This window comes from Triticum aestivum, chromosome 6B (genome assembly GCF_018294505.1).
Source record: "Triticum aestivum cultivar Chinese Spring chromosome 6B, IWGSC CS RefSeq v2.1, whole genome shotgun sequence".
In the NCBI taxonomy this organism is placed as follows: Eukaryota; Viridiplantae; Streptophyta; class Magnoliopsida; order Poales; family Poaceae; genus Triticum; species Triticum aestivum.
The window spans coordinates 715,073,796-715,085,576 of NC_057810.1; the positions used below are offsets into that span (position 1 = coordinate 715,073,796).

Sequence of the window (11,781 nt, forward strand, 5' to 3'; positions counted from 1 at the left end):
TCTGGACCTTAATGCTAGATGTGTGACCTGACCCACAATGTGCAGGTATTATTGGCGTCATTGAGTCAATCTTGGATAGAAATTTCAACTCCAACTTGTCTATGGTGCTGTGCATGGTCGACTCTCCGTATCATGATAAATTCTAGCCATAACTTCGGTATAGGAAAAGTATGCATGGCAAGACCAAGACGTGGTCATACTCAATTGTAGACCAACTTAAACCTTATTAACGCCGGTGCTCACATCTTCTCCAATTGAGGGAGGGAGGGAGAAGGAAAGGTGAAGAAGAATAACATGTCGCATGTAGCCAGTTTGCTCGCCTCGGCTGTGATCCCAGCGGTTTGCAATAAGCTGGGTTCGGTCATTGGGGATGAGGTCACGATGCTGTGCAGCTTCAAGAACGACCTCAAGGACTTGAAGGACACGTTGGAGTACATGGAGGCGGCGCTCAAGGATGCTGAGAGGCGATCTGTCACGGAGGAATTGGTGCGGTTGTGGCTCAAGCGGCTCAAGAACGCTGCCTACGACATCTCTTACATGCTGGATGAGTTCCAAGCCAACAGTGAACCAACCTCCAGAAAGGTACATATATGCCGAATGTTTTCTCTGTTAAACAACATGACAGAGTTGTATGCGCCTGAGGACTTGGCTACCGAAGATTGTAGTTTAGGATAGACTAGGAGTTTGTTATAGTTTATATTCTTGTTATCTTGAATATCTATCTCTAGTCTATCCCTTGTTCTCCAAGATTGTAATCCCAACGACTTGTACGCTATCAGGGAGGTCGCGACCCTGTCTATAAACACGAAGCCGTCGGCCCTGGCAAAGGCACGACGTTCCCAGCCTTTCTCACATTCTCTCGATCAGTTTTTTCTTCAATATTCCTAGCTAGTACGGTGTTTGTTGCTAGCTTTAGTTAACTATATAATTTGGTTATTTTGTATTGTCCACAAAACCATGATCCTCTGAAATTACTTTCCAATATAAGCAAGTGGTGTGCTAGTTAAATTACAATGTTTGAAGCTTGAAATGTGTTGCTGCCCTTCTAAAAAAATAGGAACGATGGGTGTACAAGAGGGATTTAGCCTACTAAAACAGCACTTGTGTACAAATCCTGGCCATGAAACCGGGTGTACAAGAGTAAATAAAAATTGAACTACAGGGGAATTATATCTGTTTTACATCCATGCAAAAGTTTTAAGTTAATTTCCAAGCGTATCACGATATACTCCCTCCATTCCTAAATATAATTCTTTTAGATATTCCAATATGGATTACATATGGAGCAAAATGAGTGAATATACACTCTAAAATATGTCTATATACATCCATATGTAGTTTGTATTGAAATCTCTAAAAAGACTTATATTTATGAATGCAGTGAGTACATTTCCCATGCAACAGTTCTCTAGTAGAGGGAAACTAGTTCATCATATTCATGCCGGGTGTAGTTGCTCCCAGGTTTTATAATATATCATAATCACTTGTTGAAGTTCCTTCCTAGATGATTGGAAAGCTAGACTGTTTTGGTATTGCACCCAAGATTACCATGGCTTATAAGATGAAGAACATGGGAGATCACCTGAGAAAGATCAAAGAAGATCACGAGAATTTTAAATTCACACATGATAACTCCAGCCTAATTAATATGTGGCAGTTTCCTGATCCACAGGAAACAACATCAGATGTGACTGAATCACTCATCATAGAGAGAGACAGAGACAAAATGAATGTCCTTTCTTTGTTATCCACAAGCAACAACAAGGAAGATATGACAATTATTCCTATTTGTGGGCTTGGAGGAATAGGAAAGACAACTTTGGCACAACTGGTCTTCAGTGATGCTCAATTCAAAGATTATGATCATCGGGTATGGGTCTATGTATCCCAGGTATTTGACATGAAAAAAATAGGGAACTCCATAATTTATCAAGTAGAAAAAGGAAGCCAGAATCTAGATACAAGGCAGTTGATAAACCAACATCTTAAACATCTACTTCAAGACAAGAAGACTCTTCTTGTTTTGGATGACCTATGGGAGACAGATAACTCCCAACTGAATCAACTCAAGCTTATGTTGAATGTAAGCTCCAAGATAAGAGTCTTAGTCACAACACGTAGCATAGACATTGCAAGAAAAATTTGTACTGTTGAACCATACAAGCTAGATCCCTTGGATAACGACATGTGCTGGAGAATAATCAAGCAAAACAGTGGCTTCGAATCTAGAGGTTATAAAGAGCAACTTGAGCCAGTTGGACAGACAATTGCAAAGAAATGTGGAGGTTTGCCATTAGCAGCTCAAGCACTTGGACTTTTGCTATCTGGGATGAATCTTAGTGACTCGGAAGCAATATGCAACATTGACATTTGGGATGAACCATTTTCTGATAGTACAGTGTTGCCATCCTTGAAGTTAAGTTACAATACATTGACACCATATCTGAGGTTATGCTTTGCCTATTGTGGCACCTTTCCTAAAGGTCACAATATAAGTAAAGATGATCTTATCCATCAATGGATTGCCCTGGGTTTCATTGAGCCATCTAACAACTTTTCGGCCATACAACTTGGCGAGAAGTATGTTAGGCAATTCATGGGGATATCTTTCCTTCAGCATTCATATTTGCACAAGGTAAGTTACTATAGCATACCTATACCATATAGAATAAAGATTATTCATTTTTACTCAATTATCAAATGGAATGCAACAGTTACTGTGCAAAAGCATACATGGTATATATGTTGACAGGTTGGTACATTAATCCATGCATATGTATTGCCCTTCGTAGAAAATAAAGCACTCAAGGTATTGGTGCCCTAGATTATGCTCCATACTCTTTCCTCTAGAAATTTCTGAAGTGTGGGGAAGCCAATAATCCTAAACACACGGACAGCATATGGACTATTACGGGCGTCTTCCATCTACCTAAACATACCCCCCCCCCCTGAATTTCAGCTAGGTGGGGTCCCTCCCTTCTCCTTAATACAATAGCAATCTGCCAACTCAAACTAACCCTGTAAAACGCCTGTAAAAGTTCGTTGATGTAGCATTACTGGTGGGGAAGCTATATATGGACCCACCGCAAGAAAATACAAATGCAACTCGTTCATCCATCCTGTTGTAGTTTACCCTCGCCAAAAGCCATTTGGATCACTACACATACACTTCATGCATAGTAGTGTATTTTGTTTGGCTAATCGAATATAGTGTGCATTTTTTTTAAACGTAACACATGCATACGAGATGGAAGAACTAAATCAAGAGTTCGGAATATGTGTCCGTAAATTGCATTAGAACACCCTAAATATATGTCATTCCCTTAGTAAATACCTCCCCCCCCCCCCCCCCCCCCCCCCCAAAAGAATTTGTATTTTAGTTTCCCAATTCTCTAAACACACCTGCTTATTTGCACAACAACCAGAGTTGGCCCATGTGGCGAAACATATCAATTCTAACCAGCTTGACATCGGGGAGACTGAAAGTGTTTTTATGCTCTACCTATTATAAGCACTCTACCTATACGTGGTTTTAGCCTGAGAAATTTAGATAACCGCTCGACTTGCTTTAAGTGTGTAAGGTCAAGCATAGGTGGGATGTTTTTGTAAAGGCACGGGCGCAGTAGGGCTGCTATGAAATGCGTCGAGTGAGAGCGCAAACAAAGACAATTTTAAATCCTGCCAAGTTGAGCATATTAATCTTTATCTGAAAGGATCATGTCACATCATTTATATAAATAATACTATTCACTTGACAATTTTTCTGGTGTAATTAATGCTATTTTTTATTTCAGGATTTTCCAAAAACAATTTTCACCATGCATGATCTGGTGCATGATCTCGCAAGATCGGTCATTAGTGAAGACTTGGCAGTCTTTGATGCTAAAAGAGCGAGCAGTACTAGAAGAAAAGAATACTGCCGCTATGCATCTCTTACAAATTACAATATTTCAGATTACAACAAGGCAAGGAAGATGTCAACTATTTTCCCACCTAAGTTAAGGGTGATGCATTTTTTGGACTGTGGATTTCATGGTGGTGCATTTTCATTTCCAAAGTGCCTGCGTGTCCTGGATCTATCTAGATGCTCCATCACAGAGTTTCCAAGCGCTGTAGGACAATTGAAGCAATTGGAGGTTCTTATTGCTCCGGAGCTGCAAGATCAGCAATTTCCCGACAGTATCACTCGTTTCTCAAGATTACATTACCTGAATCTCAATGGATCACGTGAAATTTCAGCAATACCAAGCTCGGTTAGCAAACTTGAGAGCCTTGCGCATCTTTATTTATCTTATTGTACCACTGTGGAAGTCATACCAGAGAGCCTTGGAAGCCTAAACAACCTTCGTACACTTGACTTCTCAGGGTGCCAGAAACTAGAGTCCCTTCCAGAGAGCCTTGGAAGCCTTGAAAACCTTCAAACACTCGATCTCTCAGTTTGCGATGAACTAAAGTCCCTTCCTGAGAGCTTTGGAAGCCTAAACAACCTAGATACCCTTGACCTCTCAGGCTGCCGTAAACTAGAGTCCCTTCCAGAGAGCTTTCGAAGCATGAAAACCCTTGGAACACTAGACCTCTCAGGCTGCAGTAAACTAGAGTCCCTTCCGGAGAACCTTGGAAGCCTAAAAAACCTTCAAAGAATGCACCTCTTTGCCTACCATAAACTAGAGTCCCTTCCGGAGAGCCTTGGAGGCCTCAAAAATCTTCAAACACTCAACCTCTCACACTGCAATAAACTAGAGTCCCTTCCAGAGAGCCTTGGAATCCTACAGAATCTTCGTACACTTGACCTCTCAAGCTGCTTTGAACTAAAATCCCTTCCAGAGAGTCTTGGAAGTGTCAAAAACCTTCGAACACTAGACCTCACATTCTGTCATAAACTAAAGGCCCTTCCAGAGAGCCTTGGAAGCCTCAAAAATCTTCAAACACTCAACCTCTCAGGCTGATATAGGCTGAAGTGCCTTCCAAAGAGCCTTGAAAACCAGACTGGAAACCTAAAAATCATTGGCAGAGATTGAGGTTATTTTTTTTTTTTTTTTTTTTGACGAAACGCTGTCGGAGCAGCTTTTCTTTTTCATTTATAAGAGGAAAGGTGTTACAAGTATGTGGTCGGAGCAGGCCGCTATACATCAACTATGCCAACAGCCGGCAACCCAGCAACATATATCAGCACATAATTCAGTCTGGCTCTCGAGGTCTGTCCAAAAACAGCTGAAACCTATGATGCCCAGCCTGGTTCCATATCCTAAATTCATCAATCATCAAGTTGAAGACCGCACTGACGGTGGACGCCTTGCTTTGGAAAATCCGGGCATTCCTCTCGCACCACGTGAACCACCAGATTGCCACTACCAGACCGCCCCAGCCCTTTGAGTTGGTCAGGTTAGCGTTCGAGAGAGATTGAGGTTATGAATACACAAGAGCATCAGGTTTTTGCCACGTTGTGTACAACAGCTCACCGGTCCGCCGATGTCGCACAACACGGGCAACAGTGAACTGAGGCTGCTGTGTGAACAAGGCTTGCCCACATAAAACAGATTGTAAGTTCTCTACCAAGCTTTACTATGTAAATGCGGCATTCTAAGCTTTATTTAGGCTGCAAGCAATGTACATCTGATGTTATTTATAGAGTGGCCTGGAGTTTCGGACAAATCTGAAGTGCACAGTAACCAGATGCTGAACCTATCCATTCTACAGGGAACTGCAGAAGCACATGCGCACCGACGTCGATCAGCTGAAATGATGAGGTCTAATTAAGCTCTGCACATGGTGACTTGAGTTGTTTATTTAGTTCATAGACTTTATTTACACCTGGTGACATGAGTAAATGTACTAGACTGGTCGAAAACCTATATATGGTGTGGCAGTTGTGCTGTGAGGATTCAAAACTGAAGGAACGCTCACCAGTTTCCATCAATGAATGCTTATATAATCACGTCACGTGTGCTGGCTGCTTTAATTCTTAGAGAGGCTAATTGCAAGCAAAGCTGGAGTGATGAAGAGGCCGTTGGGTTCCTTTGCTCCTCCTGTACTATGCTTCTCTCTTTGATTTGCCTGTTTTGCACATTTCGTTGGTCACCGTCAGCCGGTTCTTCAATGTGATTTTGCCGCCCTCGGGTATGCCTGATGTGTCGGTGGCAAGAATCCCCTGACTTGGCATGTTGCATCAGATCTTGTGTGTGTTTAAAGCATGTACCTGCATTTATTTCATGTTTTAGGGTCCGTCCATTGGGAAATCATGTATGAAAAGAAGGGTTCAGCACCAAATACATGCTCTTTGATTTACCAGTTTTGCTGGAGTCCAAATGTTCAAGCATATCTCCCTCAAAATATACATTCAAGCATTTTGCCTGAGATGTGACCAACGGTAAGTTCTGTTCGGCACCGTTGGCGACATCTGAGAACAGATCACTTGTCACTTACTTCCATGGTTACCAGGATACTTATAAATTTTCTTCAACTTTTTTTTACACAAATTACTTAACCAAAAGTTCTAAGCTACTTATATATATGGTGGCCCAGAATTTCGAACAAAACTAAAACGCTCACTAACCAGATGTTGAATCCATCCATTCTACAGGGAACTGCAGAAGCACATGCATGCCTAATGAATCAGCTGAAATGACGAGCACATCTTCGCTGGGAAAGCAAAGCTTCATGGAGCCGTCCAAACATGAGGTCTAGCTCTGCATATCGTAACTTGGGTTCTTGAGTACTCCTATGTTCATAGACTAGATATATTACACTGGAGTAAATGTACTAGATCTTTTGGTCATGTGTTGAAAACTTATGGTGTGATTGCTCTGCCATGAGCCCTCAAAACTGAAGGAACGGTGAGCTGTTTTCATCAAGTTGTTAGATCAACAATGTAATGAAAGAACAGACTAGACGGATGCTAGCATACTTTAACTCTTACAGCAATATTTGAGGCGGAATATATAATTGCCATTTGGGTCGTGTCTTGCCAGAGAATATATATTGCGGGAGGAAATCCAGAAGAGATGGATGCTAAAATAGTACTGTATGAGTGATGTGCAAGCGAAGCACAAGTTCAGTGTACAGTCGGTAGCTCTATTTATGATTGGCGTTAAGATTGATGATAGTTTAGCATGCCTCTTTATCTTGAGCAAGATGAGGGAACGATCGTGGGTCATGAGAATCTCAAGCTATATATATCCAACTATTACAAGCAACTTTTTGGCCCTCCGGTAGACAGCGCGGTGGCCTTAGACGAGCTTGCAGTTGATGATATTCCTCAGTTGAGGTCAGATGAGAATGAGATTTTGTCTGCACCTTTTACTGAGAAGGAGGTTTTCAAGGCGATCGCTCAAATGAAACCGAATAAGGCTCCGGGACCAGATGGGTTAGCAGAATTCTATAAGAAATGTTGGCATATTGAGAAAGATGACCTGATGCCTATATTTCATAACTTCTTTAATGGGCAGCTACAACTCTTTCATCTACATTTTGGCATGATAACACTACTGCCAAAGAAAGAGGAAGCAATACACATTGAGTAATTCAGACCCATTTGTCTTTTGAATGTGAGCTTCAAGATCTTTATGAAAGTGGCCACAAATAGATTGACACGGATTGCCCATTCGGTAGTGCAACCCAGTCAGACTGCATTTATGTCTGGAAGACACATCCTAGAAGGGGTTTTTGTCTTACACAAAACCTTACACAAAATCCATTCGAAAAAACTAGATGGGGTGATTTCCAAAGTGGATTTTGAGAAGGCATATGACAAGGTCAAATGGCCATTTCTTCAGCAAGCCATGCACATGAAGGGATTCAATTGCACATGGAGGGATCAGGTGGATTCGTTTCTCCAGAAAGGTAGTGTCGGGTAAAGGTGAATGATGACATTGGTCATTATTTTCAGATGCATAAGGGCCTACGACAAGGAGAACCGATGTCTCCGATTCTGTTCAACATTGTGGCAGACATGTTGACAGTTCTCATAGGTCGGGCCAAGGAGAAAGGCTTGGTAGATGGTCTTGTTCCCCATTTGGTGGATGGGGGCGTCTCTATTCTACAATATGCGGATTACACTATTATCTTCATGGAGCATGATCTTGCAAAGGCGAGGAATATGAAACTCGTGTTGTGCCTGTTTGAACAATTATCTGGTCTAAAGATCAATTTCCACAAGAGTGAATTGTTTTGCTTTGGTAGGGCCAAAGAAGACCAAGATAGTTAGATGCAATTGTTCGGTTGTGAACTGGGGTCATTATCGTTTAGCTATCTAGGAATTCCAATTCATCATAGGAAATTAACTAATAAGGAGTGGAAATGTATCGAGGATCGATTCGAGAAGAATCTGAGCTGCTGGAAGGGTAAGCTTATGTCTTATGGAGGACAGCTAGTATTGATAAATTCAGTACTCACGAGTATGCCGATGTTTCTTCTTTCTTTCTTTGAGGTGCCTAAAGGGGTACGAAGGAGACTGGACTTCTATTGATCTCGTTTTTTTCTGGCAGACCGACGAGGTTAAGACAAAACATCGCTTGGCAAGATGGGATATTATTTGTGGACCAAAGGACCGGGGGGTCTTGGGATCGAGAACCTCAAGATTAAAAATAAATGTCTTTTGAGGAAGTGGTTATTTATACTATCACAGGAACCAGAGGGTATGTGGGCAAAACTCCTTAGAAATAAATACTTGCATTCTAAAACTCTTGCTCAGGTTACCGTAAGACCTATAATGATTCGCCATTTTGGAAGGGACTCATGAAAGTGAAAGAGACCTTCTTCCATAGGGTGAAATTCGTTGTTGGGGACGGAACAACAATAAGGGTTTGGGAGGATACTTGGTTAGGAGACGCACCACTAGCTCTCCAATACCCTTCCGTGTACCATATTGCTCAACGTAAGGAGGATTACATGGCAGCAGTCATGCAAACGGTACCTTTGAATATCCAGTTCAGGAGGTTTCTAGTAGGGGAGGGATGGAACACCTGGTTGCACTTATTGCGGACGTTGATGGACATACAACTCTCTGATCAGGGAGACACCTTGAAATGACAACTAACGGGTAATGGAGTGTTTTCGGTCAAATCGATGTACTTAGACCTTATTATAATTTTGGCCCAATTCCGAGATCGATACACATTTTGAAAGTTAAGGTTCCCTAGCGAATCAAGATTTTTATGTGGTTTGTGCACAAGCGAGTGATCCTTACCAAAGATAACTTACTAAAGCGAAGATGGGTAGGTAGTTCATGATGTTGCTTTTGTGTTCATGATGAAACAATTCAACATTTATTTATTGATTGCCCTCTCGCGAAGTTACTTTGGAGGTACATCCGTATAGATTTTAATATTGTCTCTCCAGTTAGCATTGATGCATCGTTTGGGACGTGGCTAAATGGAGTGACCCATGAGATTGCGTCCAGTATTCGGATTGAAATATGTGCACTTCTTTGAGCTATATGGAACTGTAGGAACAACATGATTTTTAACAGACTATCTATGATTAACTTCTTGCAGGTTATCTTCAGGGCTACGACATAGATTCGTACGTGGTTGCTACTCATTCCTACGGGCTCCAAGGAGCATTTGGCTACTGGGTGCAACCGATGGGAGATGGTAGCACAGGCTATGTTCAACCGGTTTGGATGGCGGTCGCATAATAGGATAGGTCCTTAATGTCCTTTTGTCCAGCCGGTTGTGGCTTTGAGTTGCTTTATGTATTTTTTTGTGTGCTTCTTTTGTGAGCTGTACTCTGCAGTCCAGACTATTTGTTTTGCCGATCTTAGTTTAATAAAGTGGCCGCATGCATGTTTCCGATGCAGAGGCCGGGCGATGTCCTCCTTTAAAAAAAGTATATACATCATTTCTTCTCTGTTTCACTGATTCACTCTGATATACTCTGCCAAATCATGTGACGATCCATTAATTTCAGGTTAAAGACGCACAACCTTACAGGCTTGTGATCTTGAGCCAAGGACAGAACCGATTCGCGTAAACAAATCTCAAAACTCAGCTTTGCTGTCAAAGCCAACAATGCACATCATCAGTGACTAGTTCTTTTGAAGCTCTCCTTCTCGCCTGCTTCGTCAGCTCTGCAACCCGGCAGAGCTCAGCTTTTCAAATACTTCATCACTGAATTTGAGGGTGACAAAAACTCATTGCCTGTGAAGTTGGGAGAATCTATGTTGAACTCTTCGGAAATTTTTGTGTCGTGAGAAACTGAAGTTGGAGACATATCCTGTAACTTGGGAGAATCTATGTTGATTTCCTCATAAGTATTTGTGTTAATTGCCATGAGCACATTAGTTATTTTTATTCCTGATAGTAAGTTCGTCTTGCTCAGCAGTTCGTAGATCTATCCTGTTTGTTGCCGATCTAAAGAAACTATGATAACTTTGCGGTTTAGTTCTTGGTCTGAATTTCTGTTGTTGTGATTACGTTAGTCTGCATCCAGAACCTATGTGACAGTTGTATTTTGACTTTTTAAGCACTCAAAACTGGAAGTACCCTCGCTTCAAACTGAAGGAACGCTCAACTGTTTCTATCTACTTCTTATTGATCCATGTGTATTTACAGAAAGATGCAGATTTGAAAGTTGAAATTTAGGTCAGGCAGATGAAGAGGGAAAATAAAGCTTCTAATGCTCAACTCAAAAGTAAACTAAGATAAACATTTGAAAGTTCAAATTTAGGTCAGGCAGGTCCGACAGTTTCCCTTTGGCGGCGAGTCTCCTTCTTTGTTGGTAGTCTAGGTTTTTTGTGGTAGGGTGTAGTCTCTCGTGTAATTATGTATTTTTCTTTGATATTCTTTGTAAGAGGATCTCCTCATCACCATTTATCAGTTCAACTGTGTTGCTTTATATATAAAGCAGGGCGGTATTCTTTTTGGGTAGAACAAGACGTTGGCGTCCCTGGACCTCCTCGCCCCGTCCATGGACGTTGGCGTCAGTCACCAGGTGAGTTCGTCCTCGTGTGCTGCTGGCAGTTGTGGAAACATCTCAACGCAGTAGTTTTCTAGAGGCAGGCCCACTCCCTCCACCGTGTGCTGAGGTGTTGCAGGGATGATGCCGTCCTTTGGCGTGATCAGCAGGCATTTTCCATGGTAAGGCCCAGCCACATTCTCACTATTTTTGTTCTATGTTCCTTCCATGTGTTACTATTTCCAGCCAGCAGCAAGGAGCAATTTGCTATGATCATGCCTCACCTATGAAACACAAACTCAGAATCTGCAATGGATTACACATCATTTAACACATGTTAATTAATCTAAAACTCTCCATACTAATGCTCCTTTGCTTGCGCGCTTGTTTCCATGGTTGAATCCAGACTTTATAAGTTTTTTTTCACCATGACTCCAGTATTAGAAAAGTCAGCATGACAAGACCAAGACATAGACTAGCTTTGTAGATCATACAATAGGAGTGGTCGGTTACTGGGCAGTGGCCAGCATGACATGATTTTTTTGAAACTATCCTTTTGATTTGTTTTGCTAATTGATGAGCACTGAGAGCCACGATCTGACCAGATCATTTATTTCCAAAGAGAAGGTTGGAAAGATCCCGACCCCGAGAATTACACATGGTGAAAGAAAGAAAATAAGAATGATAGGTTTGCTCTTGACATCTTCTTGATGAGCATAAAATAGGCCAAACAATACGAGTGGCATGAAACAAAATATTGTAATGAGTAGTCTGATCAGGTAGTCTCCGAGAGATCGTAGGACATGGGAGCAGCTCCAGCGTTCCATAAAAAAAGTCCATGTTGCCTCAAAGTGATACGGAACTGTTATTTCCAACAAATAATCCATT

General features: G+C 41.7%; 1 protein-coding gene across 1 annotated transcript; it reads left to right on the forward strand.

The window, feature by feature from the left end:
• The first annotated feature begins 293 nt into the window (after nucleotides 1-293).
• On the forward strand, nucleotides 294-845 carry LOC123139936 (putative disease resistance protein At1g50180). The gene has a single exon (XM_044559651.1). The coding sequence runs from the start codon at nucleotides 295-297 to the stop codon at nucleotides 673-675; it is 381 nt and encodes a 126-aa protein (XP_044415586.1). The 5' UTR covers nucleotide 294; the 3' UTR covers nucleotides 676-845.
• The last annotated feature ends 10,936 nt before the right edge of the window (nucleotides 846-11,781 follow it).

Coding starts and splice junctions, on each gene's coding strand:
- LOC123139936 (XM_044559651.1), top strand. CDS start 295: ATGTCGCATGTAGCCAGTTTGCTCGCCTCGGCTGTGATCCCAGCGGTT.